The sequence below is a fragment of the Penicillium canescens genome (assembly GCF_028828765.1).
Source record: "Penicillium canescens strain IBT 15451 chromosome Unknown utg000004l_segment0_segment0, whole genome shotgun sequence".
Taxonomy (NCBI): Eukaryota; Fungi; Ascomycota; class Eurotiomycetes; order Eurotiales; family Aspergillaceae; genus Penicillium; species Penicillium canescens.
In genome coordinates this window covers 5,109,367-5,129,433 of record NW_026703966.1, presented here as the reverse complement: position 1 = coordinate 5,129,433, position 20,067 = coordinate 5,109,367, and the positions used below count along the sequence as shown (strand labels likewise).

At 50.4% G+C, this 20,067-nt stretch overlaps 4 protein-coding genes across 4 annotated transcripts; 3 read left to right on the top strand and 1 right to left on the bottom strand.

Annotated features, from left to right (window-relative positions):
* Positions 1-903: 903 nt before the first annotated feature.
* Positions 904-2,423, bottom strand: N7446_007291 (glycoside hydrolase family 16 protein; the record flags this gene model as incomplete). Its single annotated transcript, XM_058516037.1, has 3 exons — positions 904-1,667; positions 1,724-2,284; positions 2,333-2,423. 3 exons carry the CDS (start codon positions 2,421-2,423, stop codon positions 904-906), a joined length of 1,416 nt encoding a protein of 471 aa, XP_058373215.1.
* Positions 2,424-4,303: 1,880 nt separating this feature from the next.
* N7446_007290 (uncharacterized protein) lies at positions 4,304-5,498 on the top strand (the record flags this gene model as incomplete). Its single annotated transcript, XM_058516036.1, has 3 exons — positions 4,304-4,703; positions 4,762-5,239; positions 5,290-5,498. The coding sequence occupies 3 exons, from the start codon at positions 4,304-4,306 to the stop codon at positions 5,393-5,395; spliced, it is 984 nt and encodes a 327-aa protein (XP_058373214.1). The 3' UTR covers positions 5,396-5,498.
* A 1,041-nt stretch (positions 5,499-6,539) lies between these two features.
* On the top strand, positions 6,540-13,075 carry acyA (adenylate cyclase acyA; the record flags this gene model as incomplete). Its single annotated transcript, XM_058516035.1, has 3 exons — positions 6,540-6,718; positions 6,821-12,707; positions 12,761-13,075. 3 exons carry the CDS (start codon positions 6,540-6,542, stop codon positions 13,073-13,075), a joined length of 6,381 nt encoding a protein of 2,126 aa, XP_058373213.1.
* A 512-nt stretch (positions 13,076-13,587) lies between these two features.
* N7446_007288 (putative sister chromatid separation protein (Src1)) lies at positions 13,588-16,776 on the top strand. Its single transcript, XM_058516034.1, has 2 exons — positions 13,588-15,533; positions 15,680-16,776. Exons 1-2 carry the CDS (start codon positions 13,960-13,962, stop codon positions 16,302-16,304), a joined length of 2,199 nt encoding a protein of 732 aa, XP_058373212.1. The 5' UTR covers positions 13,588-13,959; the 3' UTR covers positions 16,305-16,776.
* Positions 16,777-20,067: the final 3,291 nt, after the last annotated feature.

Sequence of the window (20,067 nt, the reverse complement as noted above, 5' to 3'; positions counted from 1 at the left end):
CCAACCATGTTCTACAAGCGCACGTCAATGTGTTATGATCCTCTAGACCCCCAACCTAGAGCTTAAAGATTGAAGGTTAATTGCCAGTTTTATACTCTATTTTTAAACTGTAAGATTTGCACACAGTTATCTCGAAATATCATTTTCCCGCATCCAGGAAACCGACAGCGTGGTAATGAACTATGAACACTATTCCGATACCCCCCATCTAGCTTCTGAGATAAAGCAAGGTCTGGGTATCGCTATCTGGCGCTGAGGAACGCCCCTCGCCACCTTCACAGTAGTGCTTACTTGACCCGAGTTTGAAGGACTGATGGATTTTGCGGGGTTAGTACAGGCAAGACCTGGAAATATGAAAGGATTTGATGACCATAATAAATCTTTCGAGGCTTGTTTATGGGAACATTATATCCTATGGGGGGCGGTATGGTTAGTATATACTCCAGGTTAGAGGAGACGAATGCGCTTGAGTAAACATGCCTGGGTATTGCTTTACAGTTCTACAAGAAGCCAGTGCATTCTTCATTTGCAACAGTCAGCTTAAGACCAAGTTCTACATCCCAGGAATGAAGCTGATTATATCGAGCTGTCATGGGAACGTTCCATGAAAAACTTGTTCTTTTGAGTAACGGCTGGTATATAAGTGGTAGCCCAGAAAGGTATCAATACGTGAAGAATCATAACATGTGCAGGTCACATCTGTCACCAATTGGGGTTTCCAATGGTACAGGTGTGCGTCGTAACAATAAAGCATAAACAAAAAAAGGCAACTTGCCTGTAAGTGCCCGTATGCTGCGGCTCTGTCAGAACCGCCAAAGATCATCGCTCATGCGTCATGTCCAATAAAAGTGAGTCAACGCCGGGTCCGTCTAATCATGAATAATAATACAAATGTGGATGTGCTCAAAGCAATGGAATAACACCAATAAACAGGGCACAAAAGACACCAGCAAAGACCGGAATCTTGGATCGGGCACTCGTACTACTCATCGTTGGTGTAGCACGAGGACCAGAAGCCGTGGCCGTGGCCGTGGGATTAGCAGCAAAGTTGCCAGTTGGCTTGTCGGTGGTAGTCATAGTAAATTTCGATTTAGTGGAAGTGCTGGTTTTCGTGACTATTCGAGTGGTGTTTCTCTGAATAGTCTCAATGCCAGAGCGGGAAAAGGCAACCAAAGAAGAACGCGAGAGTGCAAATGTAAAGCGGAAGGTAGACTGTGGAGAGAATGATGCGGTCTTAGTGGTTGATTGCAAAACAGGGCTGACAGGTGTGTGGGAATTCTCACTGGTGGTGCCGCTTGGTGCCTGGATGCGACTGGAGCGCGACTCCCAGTCATACTGGTAGCCCGTTGACGAGGCAGTAGGAGAGTCGCTAGCCACCCAAGGCCAGACATTAGGGGTGACCCAGCTCGAGGTCTCTTTGTGTGTTCCGCTCCAAGGAACTGGGGCACCGTCAGCAGTAGCGGTGATGCTGGGTGCGGACTGAGTAGACGAGGGCTCCGCATCACTGTTGCCATTGATCTTGCCTCCTTCAGAGATGATGGACTCCCATGAACCACTCGTGTCACCGTATTTGTATGAAGTTCCAGTGGAGTAGTCGGTCACAGTCATCTTTTTCAGATACATTTTGAAGGGACCCTGGCTGTAATCCGTTTGGCCACCAGCCCAGTCTGCAAAAGCACAACTGTCAGTCACACACCTAAGTTGGAGATCACGTATTACTTACCAATGGTACCCTGTGCGTTGTTCGAGTCACCACCAGCCCACACGCCGACCTTGACCATCATCGGAGTCTGAGGGTACTGGTTTGCGTCTGCCGACTCAGGAGTGATGGCCCGAACAGTCTCGCCATTGATTGCCCATACAATCTGGCTGCTTGTCCAGTCAATGGAGTAGGTGTGAAAGCTGTCTTGGTTGCCTGGGTTGGAGTGGAAAGCGCCACGGTTGTAGGAGCTAGTATCTCCTTTGCCAAAATAGTTGGACTGCACCTCGGTGCTCTTGCCGCCAAGCCATTCCCAGTCAATTTCATCCAAATCATCGGACTGCAGAACTGCGCTGCTCACGATACCGGTTCCTGAGGCGACTTTGATAGTGAACTCCACACGGCCGAACATGATGTACCAGCCGGACTGGATCAGTGGGCCATCTCCCTGTTTGGAGATCGTAAAAGTTGCACCATTTGTCTCGTCATATGTGACGGGCCCTGTCGACTTGAAGGCGTTTGAGGCACCACTTGTGAAGTCGAAAGTCTTGTCAGACTGCCCAAATGCGGGATCAGCGGGGCACGCTGATGACTGTTAGTACCTTGCTGACGTTGATATTGGGCTGCACTTACATTTTTGGGTCGGGTTGCAGTCAGTGAATGTCTGGGCTGTCACCAACACCGTGGACGACAACAGGCCCAAGGCCGCAAGAGCAAACCGCATGGCGAAGGTAGAATGTATGCGAGCTTTTCGTAGAGGAATTCAGTATGGTAAGAGAAACCCACGCTTAGAAGAGATAATTGTAACAGATGTAGGAGGAAGAAAGAAAAGGAGAGAAAGAAGAAGGTAGAAATGAACGACCTATCGGAGGGAAGGTGCAAAGGCTCTAATTATATCACAAATGGAAGTGGCTGGGGGTGGAGAACGCCCAACTTTCCTACCTCGTTTCGTGTTTGGGATTTGCCGCCGTTTCTTGGAGCTTCCTTGGATCTTCCTTGGATTTCTTGGACTTTGAAATTGTAATGCATCATCTGATGAAGTCAGGAATGTATCTCATACATCGAGTGTTCTGTGTCACCTGACCCAAAGTAACAGACTAACATATCTCACGTGTCATTGAAATCTGGGCTGCAGTAAAGATATCAATAAATCACATTGGATTACCATCGATAATCTACTTTGCTCTACTCTACTCTAGGCATGTCTTACAGACTATGTTCACTAACATGGCTCATATACACCGTACACTGTTTCCTAAGTGAATCACTCCACCAGCCGACATCGGACCCACTTTTGGGCCACTTTTTACTGTACACCATTTTTGGCCGTTTTTGGCCATCTTTGAGTAAGCTTCGAACTGTTTTGATTGCTTTTGCGTCTTGTTGCCCGTACGCTACATATTTGGTCATGCCCTCAGGGACAGTTCACCCAATCACATGTCCCTATGTAGTAACGTGACCCACTTGCATCTATACCATCTCCGTCTTGAATATAACCTTAGGTACTCACTCATATGCACCCCTGCCATCAAAGGTGTCACAAAGTTATTTTCACAGGCATTTGCTCTTTTCCGGTCTCCCGACAAGCTGTTAGCTAAAGGCTAGCGGCAGTATTATCCCTGGCTACTGCACATGTACACCCCATAAATAAGTTAACTTATTACATGTCCGAAATATGACCTTGGATAGACGCACGATTTAATGCTCAACAGTACCAATTCCATGGTCTATAGTTGCGCCTGGCTGGCCTAGACTACTGCTCAGGTAAATTCAACCGCCGATTTCTTTAGTGGGCGATTCATATAAAGAGAACGACGCTATATATAAGCTGCGATGATGTCGTCATTGAAGAGACCCAGAGGCATACCAGATAATTGACATGAGATCTCCGTTGTCCTGAGATGGTAGTGAGATGCTTATCCTAGTGGATTTCATTTTCCGTCCGGAGATCCGAAGTGAGGAACAACCCGAAGGCACGGCATCCAATTTAAGCAAGGTTAAGCATTAAGGAACGCAGGTATTCACAAGTACGCCAGTTGGTTGCAAATGCCACAGATAAGATCAATATATTCTAACAGATAAATGTGCAGGTGAGTGTCATCAAATTGGCTTATCGAATAGTATCAGTCCTTATATACTGATATAAAAAGCTAAGATGAGTAGAATGATTGTGGTCTGGCTGCCATGAATGAGAAGTGATAATGGCTGTGATATACAGGGGTCCACAGGTTCATCAGGGAGATCTTTCAGCTCACTTCAATCTTCACTATAGTAGAAGAGATACATGGAGAATCAGATATCACATGAGCAAATTTGACGATATCATTCGATTAATGAGTGACAACCTTTTCTTTTGCTTTGGTTAGGGCTGGAAGAGTTACGCTGTCCGGCCCAGGTAGGTCCATCGGGGCAAAAGGCTAATATTTCACGTCAAGTTGGAGCCCACGAGAATCCATGAAACAATACATTGCTGTGGTTCTGAAATCCAAGAGCTTACTTTGGCCTTTCCCGCTACCTTGGATATCCCTGTGCGGGACTCTCACAAGCTTCTTTTGTCTCAGGCCGCTGACTGTCGTCATAACAATCAATCTCATCCTCACCACTATGCCTGAGGACATTCCTCTGACGCCCGAGGGCACCAGCCTGGCTGGCAAGACAGCACTTGTCACAGGTGGCAACAAGGGCCTTGGTTTCGAAGTTGCCAGGCAGTTCCTGCTGCTGAATGTTTCCCGATTGATCATCACCGCACGCGACAAGGCCAAGGGCAGAGCCGCAGTGGCTGCCCTCAAGACTGACCCGGAAGTTATCGCGGCCAGCTCCCAAGACGAAGCCAGGCCCAAGATCGAGTTCTTTCTGTTGAATCTCGATGACTACCAGTCCGGTGTCCTGTTTACCCGAAAGGTTAACGCGGAAGTCCGTGAGCTCCATATCCTGGTTCTGAACGCCGGTATCAATATCTTTGAGTATCAAACCAGCAAGACCGGCCATGAGAAGATCATGCAAGGTAAGTCTACAATCTGATCTCGTAGCCCTACAGGAAATCAGACCTAACAACAAACCAGTCAACTGCTACACCCACTTCCTCATCGTACTCACCCTGATGTCCCTGCTCCGCAAGACTTCCAAGAAATACTACACCCCCAGCCGCATCACCTTCGTGGGTTCCTACTCCCAGGACCAGCACAGTTTCGAGGAGATCCCAATTCCCGCTAGCCAGAGCATCATGGATTACTACGACGACAAGACCATCTTTCGCCGTTTCAGACGATACCAGGATAGCAAATTTGTGGTCAACGCTTTTGTGCAGCAGCTGGCTCGTATCACGTCCGCTACTGAAGTCATCATCAACAATGTTTGCCCTGGCGTGGTTCAGACCAAGCTGAACCAGACGGTGCCCCTTTGGTTCAAGCCTTTTATGTGGGCTTACACCAAGGTGTACAGACGGAGTTTGCACGAGGGTGGTCGGATTATTGTCAAGGCTGCTGTGGTTGTTGGTAATGAGAGTCACGGTTTGCTTGTTCAGAACAGTCTAATGGATCAGTATGTGCTTGTTTACCTTGTCATGAGACCATGATCCTAATCGAAGATAGGGGTGCGCCGTTCCTGGCGGGAGAAGTTGGGCGCCATTTCGGACAGGAGCTCTGGAATGAGGTTGTTGATGATGTTGAGAGAGTTTTCGCTCAGCCCCGAGTTTGACTGACAGAGGACTTACGCAAATTGACGACATGATGGAATGAAGCGAACGGTAATTGCAGAGGAAAAGATCCCGTCTAGGTCACTGGTTTTACTATGTATCATTATGGCAATACTGTTTGTAGAGTAGGGAAAACCAGAGACTACTATATTGAAATGGACATTCTCTCTTCCAGTGTTCTTGCATAGTGGCTGAGTGGAAATGGATAAAGGAGCTCGGATTGAGGCGCAAACTATAGCAGAAGACCTTTCACCGCCACAGGGGAGGAATTAGCCATGAAAGGATTCTTTGTATGATCTGTCATGTTCGGGATTTCAAGCATAAAGGAGTATACACCTGTAACACCTGAGATCTGGGCATTCGAGCAGCTGAGCTGAGCTAGACTAACTAGCAACTAGTTATCTGCAGGGATTGTTACAGCCTGAAGTCAAGGCAGCCAATGGATCAAGAATGCAGATGTTAAGTGTCATATATCATACTTGGGAGCTCCACAGGTCAATTTCTGGGCACGGACAGCACCACGGACCATCTCCAGAGTATAGAAAATGTAAGAAATATACCTGATATGAGAAGTGTAAGAAATATACAAAGCAAAAAGCATAGGAATAGAAGGAGTAAAAATAAAGAAAGAGGAGGTTTCAGAGAAGGTTCTTTCATCACGTCGGGACCAACGATTTCTCCTGCCTTTGTCATCCCCACTCAATCCTGGACCTCGAGATACTGTACTTCCCTGCATGCGCCCGGGTTACCCTTGATTTGCCCACCCATCTCATCGAATTTGCCCTATTTCACCCTCTCGGCTTGCGCTGGCCACGGCTTTTCAGGCGTCTCCTTGCGCCCCCGCCCGAACCCGAACCCACGCTGTCATCCCCCGTCGATCTCTACAACTCCACGATCCCCGAATGCCCTCCACGCTTCCTTACAGCTTTTGAACCTATTACCGCGCCGCCGGAGACGACCTCCGCACGGCGCCAGTACTCGAGACAGCAGAATCGATACACGTTGCAGCTCCGATCCTCCACACCTCCCGGGCATCATCAGCGTCATTCACGCTGAACTGCTCCGGGATTCTCATACACCCCAAGATACAGCTGGCTGCAACTTGATCAGGGCCGCGGTGGGAATCGGCCGAATCACAGAGCCGCCATGCCGGTGCGGGAGCGCCCCCATTCCGAGAATCGCCAGGGTTCGGGGAGCTCTGGTAACAGTTGGATATCACAGGAGACTGTGCGGCATCCCGAGAACCAACCTGGCGATCCGAGCAAACCCTCTGCTGGTAATCGCAATGCCGACCCTTTCCCTGGTTCTTTGACAATGGACACCAAGTAAGCTCCTCCACCCTTTGAGATACCCCGCGGGCTTTTTTCAGCACCACGGGGGAATTATCTCCAAGCTTTGAAAGAAGGAGCTCATTGACTTTTTGCTAGATCGGACCCTTCGAGACCCCCACAGATTAACTGGGGGACAAATCTGTGGTCATGGAACTCACCCGACATCTCCCCTACCGAACAGCGCAAGGCTTCTGGCTTCAGCGACCATCGCGAGGCTTTATCTGTACCCAGTCATCAAGACAGTCCGTCCCAATCCTCCTCCACGAGTCCCCGACCTCCACCTCTCAACGCGTCTCGCCTTGCCTCCGATGATATCGAGTCGATCGCCCCATGGAGTACAGGTCCAGGAAGTGGACCCCCCGATGCTCCCGGCACGTTTTACAACGACTACTCCGAACACGAAGCTTCCCCTGCGTCATTCTCGTTTCGTCCCATGACTGGACGGACAATCGCCAGCGAACCCGCCGAGTTTGAGTACCATGGAGAACCGCGACGGCCATCTGCTGCGAGCGCAACCACTGTGAGTAGCTCGGGTTCGAGATCTAGCATCAGTCAGAAGCTTCGGAAGAAGCATTTAAAAGGTCTACTCGGGGATGACTACCCCTCGCCTGGAGAGCGCGAGGCTACCGACGATGGTTCCCAAAATCCGCCCAGTAGGCGTGGCGGGCTAGTCGATCAGCTGAAGGCGCGAGAGCGAGCGAACTCGGATGGTTCCCGGCCACCCGATGGCTCTGGATCACACCGTCCTCAAAGGCCACGAGCAGCGACGCCTTTGCCCTCAAGTGACATCACTCCATGGGACTATCAGAGCATCAATGATGTTTCACAGTATGGAGAAGCGCCTGTGCGCCACGTTCCAATCGGACCCAATGGGGAGCGTCTTGATCCTCCTGATATCGGTGCTTCAGGGGGCAACTTCAGCCGGCGAGGACACGGCAGGCATCGTCCTTCGCGAAGCAAAGACGAGAAGCCGACTCTTGCTGGTGACCTAGCCGGCTATCAAAATCGGCCGGCTACGGGCACAGATGATATTTCCTTACGTCCGTTCAACGAGAACTACTTAGCATCATCGTCGACACTCGGTGGCCGATCTACAAGTCCAACCCCCAGCGTCCGAAGTGCATACCGTGATCGCGACAACGATCAGAACTCAGGACACCCCAGAATTGGTGGTTTCATCAAAAGGGTTTTTGGCCATGGATCGAAACCGCACGACAAGTCGAGGACCTCTTCTCCTCCTCCTAAAAGGGGTAGGCAGGGAAGCATTGAAGGGAACACGCCTTCTCGTCATGTGGAATCGACAGACTCAGACCGAAAGAAAGAGTCCGGTAAGGGCCTTATTACAGGACGAAAACTCGGTCCTCGTCGTGTCTTTACCAATCAAGGCGGTGACTCTCACAGCACCAACAAAGATGACAGGAATCAAGAGGAGAACAAGCATTTCTTCCCACTTGACATCGATATGCGAGATTTGAAGGGAATCGTTCGTTCAGCTTCGCCGAACACTATGAAGCGTGGAGTCGATGGGATGACCACACCGCGTGATGAAAATGCAACTGAAAAGCCATGGAATGCCCCAGACAGCTGGCATGTCAGGGGACCCGCTGACCTTACCGTGGACCAAGGCTATTTTGGCCCTCGCGAGCGTGAAGTCTCGTACTTCATTCGAATCTTCCGGATCGATTCAACCTTCGCCACGCTATCAGCTGGTGTTAACGCGACTGTATCTGAGATTCTCTTGATGCTTGGTCGGAAATCTTTCTTGCAGGATCACCTCAACAATTACGAGATTGTCCTACGGAAGAACGACCTTTCACGGCAGCTTGATCACAATGAACGGCCAATCCAGATGCAGAAGCGACTACTCGAACAAGTTGGTTACACGGACAAGGACCGGATTGAGGATATTGGTCGTGAAGACCACAGTTATCTCTGTCGGTTCATTTTCCTGCCGACTAAACTTAGTGGCTACAGCAGTCTTGAGAGTGACCCCGGATTTAACAAGGTGCAAAAATTCAGCCATGTGGACCTCCAAGGCCGCAGCCTTGTCACAATTCCGATTACGCTATACGCTAAATCCTCCGAAATCATCTCACTGAATCTATCGAGGAACTTGTCATTGGATGTTCCGAAAGACTTCATTCAAAGCTGCATTAATCTGCGGGAGATCAAGTTCATCGGAAATGAAGCCTCGCAGCTCCCACAAAGTTTCAGTCTGGCAGGCCGGCTGACATACTTGGATATTTCCAACAACTGTTTGGAGGAACTGAATCACGCATGTCTCGATCGGCTGACTGGTCTTGTTAGCATCAAGATGGCCAACAACCGATTGACTGAGTTGCCCAGCTATTTCGCAAACTTCCATGCCCTGCGAAGCTTGACTATGTCATCAAACGGCTTCAAGGTCTTCCCCGAGTTCATCTGCAACTTGAAGAGTCTAGTTGATCTCGATATCAGCTTCAATGGCATCGAAGAACTACCCAACATTGGCCGCTTGGTGACCCTCGAACGCCTGTGGATTACAAATAACAACCTCAGTGGGTCTCTGGATGAGTCCTTCCGGGACTTGGTGAACCTCAAGGAACTGGATGCTCGCTTCAATGCCATCACCAATATCGATAATCTCTCTTCTCTCCCACGGCTGGAGCAGGTCTCCTTCGGTCACAACTTAATATCGCGCTTCAAGTGCTCGTTCCCAAAATTGCGCAGTTTACATCTGGACCACTGCCCTCTGACGCACTTTGATGTTGATGCTCCCATGCCGACATTGACATCCCTCAACCTTGCATCCGGCAAGCTCGCACAGTTCCGGGACACCATATTCGAAAACTGCCCTAATGTGACCAAGCTCATTCTCGATAAAAACCACCTCTCTTCCGTCTCGCCCCAGGTTGGCAAATTGCGCCGACTGGAACATTTCAGCATGATCAAAAACCCTCTTGCTTCTTTGCCTGCAACCATCGGTTGCCTCGTGGAACTCAAGCACCTGAATCTGAGAGAATGCAATTTGACATCTCTCCCATCAGAGATTTGGCATTGTGCGAAGCTAGAAGTGCTCAATATTTCTTCGAACATCTTGTCCACATTCCCCAAGTATGGTGCTTCGCCGCCGTTGGTGCCTGGTGAGCCCACCCCCACACCCGCGACTACACCGGGTATCTCAGGCAGCCCCGGCTATGAAGACATTGGGCCACTGGACGAACCAGATCTGCGCCGACCTAGTCAAACCTCCAATGGTAATGGTGTTATGAATTCCGTTTCACCAAATGGGTCATATCGAAATCCTTCCACCACGCCTTCTGTTTCACAGCAAGGTGGTGATAGAAAGGTATCGGCTGCGTCGCGCTCATTCACGGATCCAAATTCAGCCTCTCGGAAGGACTCGAATTTCTCCCAGCAGATGGCAATGACATTTGCTGCATCTCTTCGAACACTCTCCCTTGCCGACAACAGACTTGAAGATGACGTTTTCCGGGAATTGTCTTTGCTCCCTGAGCTGCGCGTTGTTAATCTGTCCTACAATGACCTGACGGAACTGCCTCAGGGAATTCTTAAGAGATGGCCAATGATTTCTGAACTCTACCTTTCCGGTAATGAGTTGACTTCTCTCCCGTCTGATGATCTGGAAGAGGGAAGCAACCTCAAGATCCTCCATATCAATGCGAACAGGTTCCAGGTCTTGCCTGCAGAGCTTTGCAAGGTCAGCAAGCTCTCGATCCTTGATGTTGGAAGCAACGGGTTGAAGTACAACGTATCAAACTGGCCTTATGACTGGAACTGGAACTGGAATCGCAACCTTAAATACCTGAACTTCTCAGGTAACAAGCGCCTGGAAATCAAGCCTAATATCGCGTCACTGGGTCCACCGGCTGCCAATGGTGCTGACTTGACGGACTTCAACTCTCTGACCCATCTCCGGGTTCTGGGACTGATGGATGTCACTCTTACGATTCCTACGATTCCCGAAGAAACGGAAGATCGACGTGTGCGAACTTCTGCCTCGCTGGCTGGTACACTTGCCTATGGTATGGCAGACTCTCTCGGACGGACCGAGCATTTGTCCATCATCGATATGATCGTTCCACGGTTGAAGCAGGACAATGTGGAAACACTGGTCGGCATGTTTGACGGACAGACGCTTTCTAGTGGTGGTTCTCGGGTAGCGAAATACTTGCATGAGAACTTCACTCCCACCTTCTCATTTGAGCTTAAGAAGCTTCAACGGGATCAGGATGAGACACCGCTAGATGCGCTGAGACGGGCATTCCTTGCCTTGAACAAGAACATGGCAGGATCTGCCTACCGATCGATTGATGACCGTGAAGTCAGACAGTATCACAGAGGCTCTACTGCAGCCAAGATGCTCAACCAGGCCGACATTCAATCCGGCGGCGTTGCCACTGTCTTGTACCTGAACAACATGGACTTATATGCCGCCAATGTCGGCGATGCTCAAGCCATCTTGATCAAGTCGGATGGTTCGATGCGTTATCTGACACAGAACCATGACCCCGCGGAACCAAACGAGCGCGCGCGCATTCGTGCTGCAGGAGGCTTCGTGTCGCGTAACGGCAAGCTGAATGATGTGCTTCCCGTGTCAAGATGTTTCGGGCACTTCACCATGATGCCTGCTGTCATTGCGGCTCCTTCCACGATGCATTGCACTTTGACGGAACAGGATGAGATGATCGTCTTGGCATCGAAGGAACTCTGGGACTATGTCACCCCGGGGGTCGTGGTCGATATCACCAGAAGAGAACAACCAGATTTGATGTTCGCCGCTCAAAAATTGCGTGACCTGGCGATCTCCTTTGGTGCTACCAATAAGCTCATGGTTATGATTTTGGGAGTTGGTGAACTCCAAAAGCGACGACCGAAGCCTCGTCCTTCGCTCAACACTGGATCATCTACCTTTGCTGAGGATCAGATTATCCCAACTGCCAAGCGTCCCAAGAAGCGCGATGGTCCTGGTGATTCGCGACTTGCTCGCTTTGACTTTGTTGATGCTCCAGTCGGTGAATTGGCTATCATGTTCACTGATATTAAAAAATCTACAAGTCTGTGGGAGGTCTGTCCAGATGCCATGCGCTCTGCTATTCAAATCCACAACGACATTCTACGCCGACAGCTTGGTATCTTCGGTGGCTACGAGGTCAAGACTGAAGGTGATGCCTTCATGGTAGCTTTCTCGACCACAACTGCCGCCCTGCTCTGGTGTTTCAACTGTCAAAACCAGTTGCTCGAAGCAGAATGGCCTACTGAGATCCTTGATCAGCCGCAATGTCGAGTTGTGGTCGACATGGACAACAACGTTATCTTCCGTGGTCTGTCCGTTCGCATGGGAGGTCACTGGGGCGAGCCAGTATGCGAAAAAGACCCGGTCACCAACCGCATGGACTATTTCGGTCCGATGGTGAATCGTGCCTCGCGAATCTCCGCTGTCGCCGACGGAGGACAAATCTTTGTCTCGTCGGATTTCATGAGCGACATACATCGCAACCTGGAGATCTTTGCTGATGCAGAACGGTCTGCCTCCACCAGCTCAGCTGACAGCCACCCTCGTGGTGATAGCCTTGGACACAACATCCGCCGCGAGCTGACCCAGCTGAACAGCCAAGGTTTCGTCATCAAGGACCAAGGTGAACGGAAGTTAAAGGGCCTGGAGAACCCAGAGCCCCTCTACCTTGTCTATCCTTCGGTCCTTTCTGGTCGCATGATTTCTTCGGAAGATACCCAGGAACGCGATGATCCTGGTACAACCATGAACCCGAACAACCAGTTGGACATCCAGACAAATGTCATTTGGCGTGTCTGGGAGGTAACTCTCCGTCTCGAGCGACTCTGTGGTGCTCTTGAAAACCCCAGGGAACCAGCCCTTGGAGAGCCTAATGTTGCCTTGTTCAATATGGTCAAGAGACATGGTGGTGAATTGAACGACTCGACTGTTCTCAGCTTAGTCGATCAGCAAGTCACTCGTATCGAGGTATGTCGAGATCTTTCCCTGCCGTTGATCCTCCCCATTCTAACAGCATCTAGGTTACCGTCAACACTCTCTCACTGCGACACATGATGCGCCCCTTCAAACCAGGCGATAAACTCAAGGATCATGCTGTCCCCATCAGCGACGTCCTCCAACAACTTCGAACCCAACTCGCCGAATTCCAAGCTCTGAAGGAGTCGCTGGCCATTGGTGCTGCAGGAATCACCGGCGGATCACAGCCACAGTACAACAGTCCCGCCACGCACCCTTCAGAGAGCATGGATAGCGGCATCGCCACTCCCTCTTCATCTTTCCTCCAGCTCCCTGGCGATACTGCTCGCAATTCTGACACGAACCGTCGCAGTCAATGATCCGTGCCAATCATACTTTCTCTTGTTTTAATTCCATGGTATTTGTTTTCTGGTTTTGCTTTCTCTTCTGACTTTCTTATATGTTCTTCTTTCTTGTAGTTTGTTTTTCGGTTTTTTGTGGGCGGCGTCTCACTGGCGGATGGGAGTATTCAAACTTATTTTATACAGCATTATGGCATGGGGCCACGGTGATAGTTTCGGTTTCTTATTTGTTTTTTACTTGCTGTTTTCTGGGGTTGTCTTTGGCTTGGACAGAGAATATATGCTACAGTCTACATGATAACCATGAACATTTCGCCTGTAAGCTTGTTCACCTATTGATCGAGATAGTATTGTTTCTTATCGCTGTCAGTTCCCCCTAACTGCCAATGAAGCTCTCTATACTCCGTACAACATTTAAGGCGTAGCTGGACTCTACTCAAATCAAAACGGTCACGTGAGAATTGTTTGTGTTGCGTCATTGGCGTCATGTTTTCTTCCAGGTTGACACTCAACTCCTAGATGAATTTATACCCAGACATCTTCTAGAGTCATCATATCTCTTTTTGATATTCTTTGATAACTCATCGCAAGTATAACCTGGTCCGCTTTGTCCATTTTTTCCGCCCCGCCTGTTGCCCTGGCTACCACCTCAACGAGCCAGACAAGCGTTATTACACCTCGGCCAAAACAACACCAACGCACGAAATCCCTGTTACTCCAGTCAAAATTCGAAAAAGGGAGCGACGGGTGGCATTCCACTCGCATATTGAAATTCCACCCAGCCATACACCGCGCGACACGCTCGGTATCACTTGTTACAAAAATTCTACGCTAATCCAGTGATCTCCGCGGTCGGGCTCTGTGCAGGCAGATAGCCAAGGTCGCACACCAAACAACACAAAATGGCCGATGAGCTAGATTACCTCTATCCAGACTTCGATCTGACCACTCTCACCGTCCCCCGTCTCCGATCCATTCTCGTCAACCACGACATCGCCTACCCTGCCTCAGCGAAGAAGGCCCAACTGGTCGGCATCCTCCAAGATGAGGTCCTCCCTCAAGCGCGGAAGATCCTGCGCGACCGCGAACGGGTTCGACGGACAAGTGCCGGAATCACAGACATGAGCAGCCGCTCGACGTCGGTAGCCAGCGACGCGGACGACAGGGAATCCATGCCTCCACCAGCAACGCCGTCGTCAGTCGCATCTACAAGTCGCGGACAAAGGGGCACATCGCGACGCAGCACCCGGCACTCAACGGCTGATTTCGACGATGGACTTGTCCCAGCCACTCCTGCCACCGCTCGGAGCTCGAAGCGAACAAGTATTGCTCGATCAGTGGGCAAGCATGCCCGCGCGTCCGACACGGAAACCAACGACGATATGCTCGCTACTCCCATTGCTACTGGCCGTGCTTCGCCTCGTAAATCTACTGCGCGGAAACTCCGACGGAGTGAGGTTCTCCCGTCTACTGAGGTCGAGGAGCACACACCTGGCATCAAGTCGGAACCACATGATGATAGTGGGTTTACGAATGACAACCCATTTCAAAGTGGTAGTCCTTCTGAGGCTCCTCGGAGTACCAGGGCGAGCTACGATAGTAGACGGAAGAGTGCTTCGCGCTTATCTACTGAAAGCCCGGCTCGGGGCCGTGGGCTTCGGTCTCGGAAATCAGCTACTCCTTCTACTAGCTTGAGGCAGGAGGATGGCTACCAGGCTCCTCAGCGGGATTCGTTTGATTTCGCTTCTAAATTGCAGCCTCCGCAGGAGGCAAGTGGGGAAGAGGAGGAAGAGGAAGATGAGGAGAGTGATATGAGCGCCGGCGAAGAATTCACACCGGAAGAGCAGCTCGCCATGGAGAACGAACAATATGCGCCACAGATCCAAGTTCGACGACGGCGACCACAGAAGCAAGGAACCGTGGCCCGGTTGGCTCCGTGGCTTGTCATTCTTTTGCTGGCCGGCAGCTTCGGTGCCTGGTGGCGTCGAGAGAAGCTTGAGATTGGGTACTGTGGCCTTGGGAAGCCCACCTGGTCACTGGCCGAGACAAAGGTTCCCGAGTGGGCCAATGTGCTGGAACCTCGGTGCGAGCCGTGCCCAAGCCACGCCTTCTGCTACCCAGACTTTGAAGTCCGCTGTGAGAATGATTTCCTTCTCAAGCCCCATCCTCTCTCCCTGGGAGGCCTTGTGCCCTTGCCGCCTACATGTGAACCCGACAGTGAAAAGGCGCGTCGCGTGAAGGCGGTTGCTGATAAAGCTGTTGAGGAGCTCCGTGAGCGCCGCGCCAAGTGGGAATGTGGCCAGCTCAAGGAGGATGGCAAGGATGCTCGTTCTCCTGATATCAGCGAGCCCGATCTGAAGGAAGAGGTTGCTAAGAAACGTCGCAAGGGCTTGACTGACAACGAGTTTGATGAGCTGTGGAAAGGCGCGATCGGAGAAGTCATTGACAAAGATGAAATTGTCAGCAAGACCAAGCAGTAAGTTTCCCAACCCAGGAGGATCTTTCATATCCCCTTTTAGCTATGCTTATCGCTGTGGATATCCAAATCCAGCAGCATATCTTACAAAGATCTGGTTCTGACATTGTGTCCCGGAACTAACAGAAGTGCCTTCGCAATTACAGACCTTCCGGTGACCTCGTCCTCTCCTCTACCTCCATCGCACGGCTCCCAATCACATGCGCCATCCGCCGTCACTTCCGACTCGCTCTCGTCGCGTATCGACTCCCTATTTCACTTCTAGTTCTGGTCATTGGTCTTATCGGTTATGCGCGCGCGCGTGTTCTAGCCCGCCGCTCTGATATCGCTCGTGTGCCAGAGCTGGTCGCTACGACTCTGGACCGTCTTTCCACCCAGGCTGCACTGTATGCCCATGGTAACGCTAAAGAGCCCTACATTGCCATTGGCCAACTCCGAGACGACGTCCTGCGGTTTGAACTCCAAGGCAAGCGCCGCGAGGAGCTCTGGCGTCGTGTCCGCAGCTTTGTTGAAGGCAACGCTAATGTCCGCGCCGCCGTCCGTGAAGGACGCAGCGGTGATGTTTCTCGATCCTGGGAGTGGATCGGTGGGATTAACCCTGTCAGTTCCCCGGAGCAGAGTTCCAGCCGAGAGAGTGTACGGTTCTCCCTTGGTTCTCCGTCTGATAATGCCGCGGCGAGCCCTCATACCCCTTTGGGCGAAATTAACCCGGAGCCCGTTTCGAACCCGAGAGAATCCCGCCGTTGGGACGAGGGTCGTCCGATCTACTGAACACCCAGACTCTGAAGAACCTTGGCACTCATGCACGCAGCTGGGCTGTTTTCGTTTTGATATCCCACCCCGTTATTTCTTTTTTACGTATGCGATACGGGTTTCCTTTCCGGGCTTTAGTCGTGTTGCCATCACCTTCTATTTCCTCAGTACATATTTCTTCCCGTGCATACCGATTTTATGGCTGCTCTAGCCCCATTTGCTCAAATCCGCTCTTCATACTGTACTCCGTAGTCTCGGCGAGTATACTGTATGCAGGATGTATGAACTGTCCTTCGTCCGATACATACATAGTACCGGTCAGTGCCTAGCGCTAAGAACCCTGCATCACAGCGCAGCATGCATGCACCGCTCCAACGGGCATAGGAAACAAATACAGTAGCAACATTGGCGCAGTTCCTGCCCCCAGTATAGACGATTAGTATTCCAAATCACTGTGCAAATTGTCATCTTTCAATATCAAATCCCGAACTACAGCCTAATCCCGAAAAGCAATGCCATGTCTATACAACCATAGCACAGGCTCTTAGTTAACCAGATATCGCTTACCCCAGCATCAGCTCGGCTCTAAAGTTATAAGTATACACACATGGACATAAGCTCAAATGAAACCGTAGAGTAAAAAAACTCTATGCACACTGTACAATAGCAAAACCGCCCTCGTGACCCATGCATGCGAGCCTACAATAGACACGAATAATACAAGCACAAATCAGCGTTAGCCCCGCAAAAAAAAAAGGCAATTTTGACACTCGTGTTCGGTTCACAATCTAGATTGCAATTTTGAATTCATTCTGGATCTCGGCAAGGGCTAAATGCAAGATGCAAAAGGGGGTATCGTTCTCACTGTTTATGTGACCCCCCTGTTACCGCCGCGAAGCACAGGTGTGCGGTGAGTTCACCGTTGCAGGGGATAAATCCATGTCCAGGCGTATATGTAGTGTAGTAGTAGTAATAGTGGTAACGCTGGTGGTAGTAGTATGCAGTAGTGTATACAGTAGTGTGGGGAGGGCGGGAGCCGGCTGAGAGGGCTGTTTTTTTCCCTTTAATTTGCACCAGTGTTATTTTTGTGTGTTTATTCTAAACTGGCAGTGATCTGTGATCTGTACTCTGTGATCCGTACGGACAGTACAGATGGGAGGGCTAATGCTGTTAGAACAGGGGGTTGGTTGAAAGTATGAGCTTCCAATGGGAGCGTGGGATTTGGGAAGTATCTTTGGTGGGCTAGTTAGCCGGCACCAATGACTCTTATGTGTATTCCAGGGTATACTGTAATCATGGCCCACCACTGTGGCTAAAAGACGGTGGCTGCGGCCGAGAGATAATGCTAGGGGCCAATGAGGGATATGGCCGTATGGCTGTATATCAGAAGCTGTACGGTAAGAAACAGCACATGCACCAAGGCCTCGGCCGAGCACGTCCTATATTTGGCTGGTTAAAAAGTTCTCGGGGAACTGAGGGAGTTTGCGTGCACTATACTCGGTGGATGTACCTGTCCAGGCCTGGAAAGGAGTATCTCTGTGGCGAATTGCATTTTGACCGCTTCTCAGGGATCGCCAGAGACACCTCTCAGGTTGCAAGCAATGGGAGTGGAGCAACCAGTGTGGAAGGAGTAGACTTTTTTTCGTTTTTCGCGAAAGTGGAATACTCACAGGCCCCCGCTGGGGCTAGGTGGCCTTGTCTATGACTAAATCAAGTGAGTACTGTATATATCGACTTTGTTCGGAGACATGGAGACCCTCTCTCTTAAGCCTGTGATTACTGTGGTGTGCTATCACGTACGTAGAGTGGCGAGGAGCGACGATCAGTGTAACGTTGAAAGAAATCTGGTGGAGGGCAGTGGAGAGAGCTAGGGTTGCGACAGTTCACCCCTTCTACGGATCAAGATCTGTATAGCTTCGGTATCTTGGCCCGGAACCTGTAGTTGGTTAGGTTGTATTGGCCAGCCAATGCCAGAGTTTGCTCGGCAAGAAAAACGAAACATCGTGAATGGCGCGGAAGTATTCTCCCCGAGATCATGGGCCGTGGGCCGTCAGGGTGACAGCCGCACCAAGATTTGACTCCCAGCGGTGAAGGTAATGTTAAGTCGTACTGGCGTTGGCTCTTGGGCCTTTCTTTTGGGATTAGCCCTAGTCCATTATGTATTCATGCCCATGCATTAGTGAGGTACGGTGAGGCACGAACAATGGATTGCCTCGAGGGTTTCCTAAATTGGAAGACAGGGGGACGCATCGACACCAGTCAATGGCCATGAAATAAGATCCACATGCCTATCGAGGGTCATTTTGGCCCTTGAATTCCAGTGTCTTGGGAGTCCATACAGTGTACGGAGTACGGAGTATGTACTTCCGCACTTGACCCTAAATTGGCGCTATTTGCTGCGTCCCGCTCTGTCTTAGTGCGATCTACGGGTGTTCCTGGGCAAGTGTCACTTTGCAACTCAATCTGCGTGCTAACCATGCGCTTCTTGTGGATTGAAGACATACATGTAGTGGTTAGTAGTGGTTATGCTTAGACGCGGATGAGGTGAGACTTTGCATAGATCAACACGAGCCCTGGATCAAAAACACGCGCATGGAATTTGACCCAGTCGACTTCGACATTTCACGAGCCACATGTCAAGTCCATATCGTAGGTCTGACGGCATAAGCCCGAAGGATACCGGAGCCGACTTTCTGGCTACCATTGCGCCGGTGGTGGCGAATCTCCCAAGCCCCTCACAGCCGTTGGCTATCATTCGACGCTTAAATGCGGGAGTAGCTCACGAAATTCCAAAAGCGTCGAGTGCTGCGGTGACAGCCATGGGCTGCCTACCTTCAGACCGATGGTGGTCCAGACAATATGATAAATAAATGTACCATGGAATAAATTATCTGGTAGCTCATGCGGCTTAAGAGTGAAGTGGTCACAAGTCCTCGCAGAGTGGCAAACAGCCACAGTGGGTTCGATACGCTTTGGTGGGGTTCGAACTCCGGTGGATAATCTCGAGGTGGCGATATTTCCAGGGGGTTACTGGGCCTAAGCCCGAAGATTAATTACGATAGGAATGGAACCAGATGAATTCTCCGGGGCTTTGCGTACCGAGTTATGCAGATGGTTTTCTTCAGCAGAAATGAGAGAGATCTTCGAATCCACATTTTGGAACAGGAAAAAGGAAAGGTTAAAAAAACCGTTTGACTCCATTCTGTACTTCGTATACTAATAGTTTTCTCGAGGGAGTCACGGGTTCCGCCATGCCCTGTTTGATGTTTATGTTCGAACAACTATTAAGACCTTTCCGGACCAAGTCCTCGGCTCTATTTTTACCTGTTAACTCTTGGGCTCTGGGGATTTCAGCATGGATTGTACTATGACGGGTACTCCGGAGTTCGTTTCCGCTCTATGTGATAGGATCAAAATAGGCCAGTCTCCACAGAATCATGATTCTACAAAGGAATCCAGACCGTATAAGAAGATCGTCAATAGCACTTCCTCTGTAGATGATTGGTCTATCTGAGTATCACTTATTGGGTATTGGAAAGCCTCAGGTGTCTCTTTTCCAGGTTCCCCTGTGACTATTGGATTCCCTGCCAGATGGGATCGAATCGCATTCCCGGTTCCTGAAGATAGCTCTCGGTTCTTACCTAGGTAGACTTACCTTTATTTGGGAATGTCAGCGTCTGAAGGCCCACATCCGCCACACACGCCAGCATCCCTCGTGTCCCCTCATTTCTTATTTTTCCCTATTTTCCCTTTTCTGGTGCTCTTTTTCCCCCACTTTGTC

Excerpts from the sequence above, each read along its gene's own strand:
- N7446_007288 (XM_058516034.1), top strand. The coding sequence starts at position 13,960 with ATGGCCGATGAGCTAGATTACCTCTATCCAGACTTCGATCTGACCACT. Across the intron at positions 15,534-15,679 it reads ATTGTCAGCAAGACCAAGCA|ACCTTCCGGTGACCTCGTCC; the intron begins GTAAGTTTCCCA and ends TCGCAATTACAG.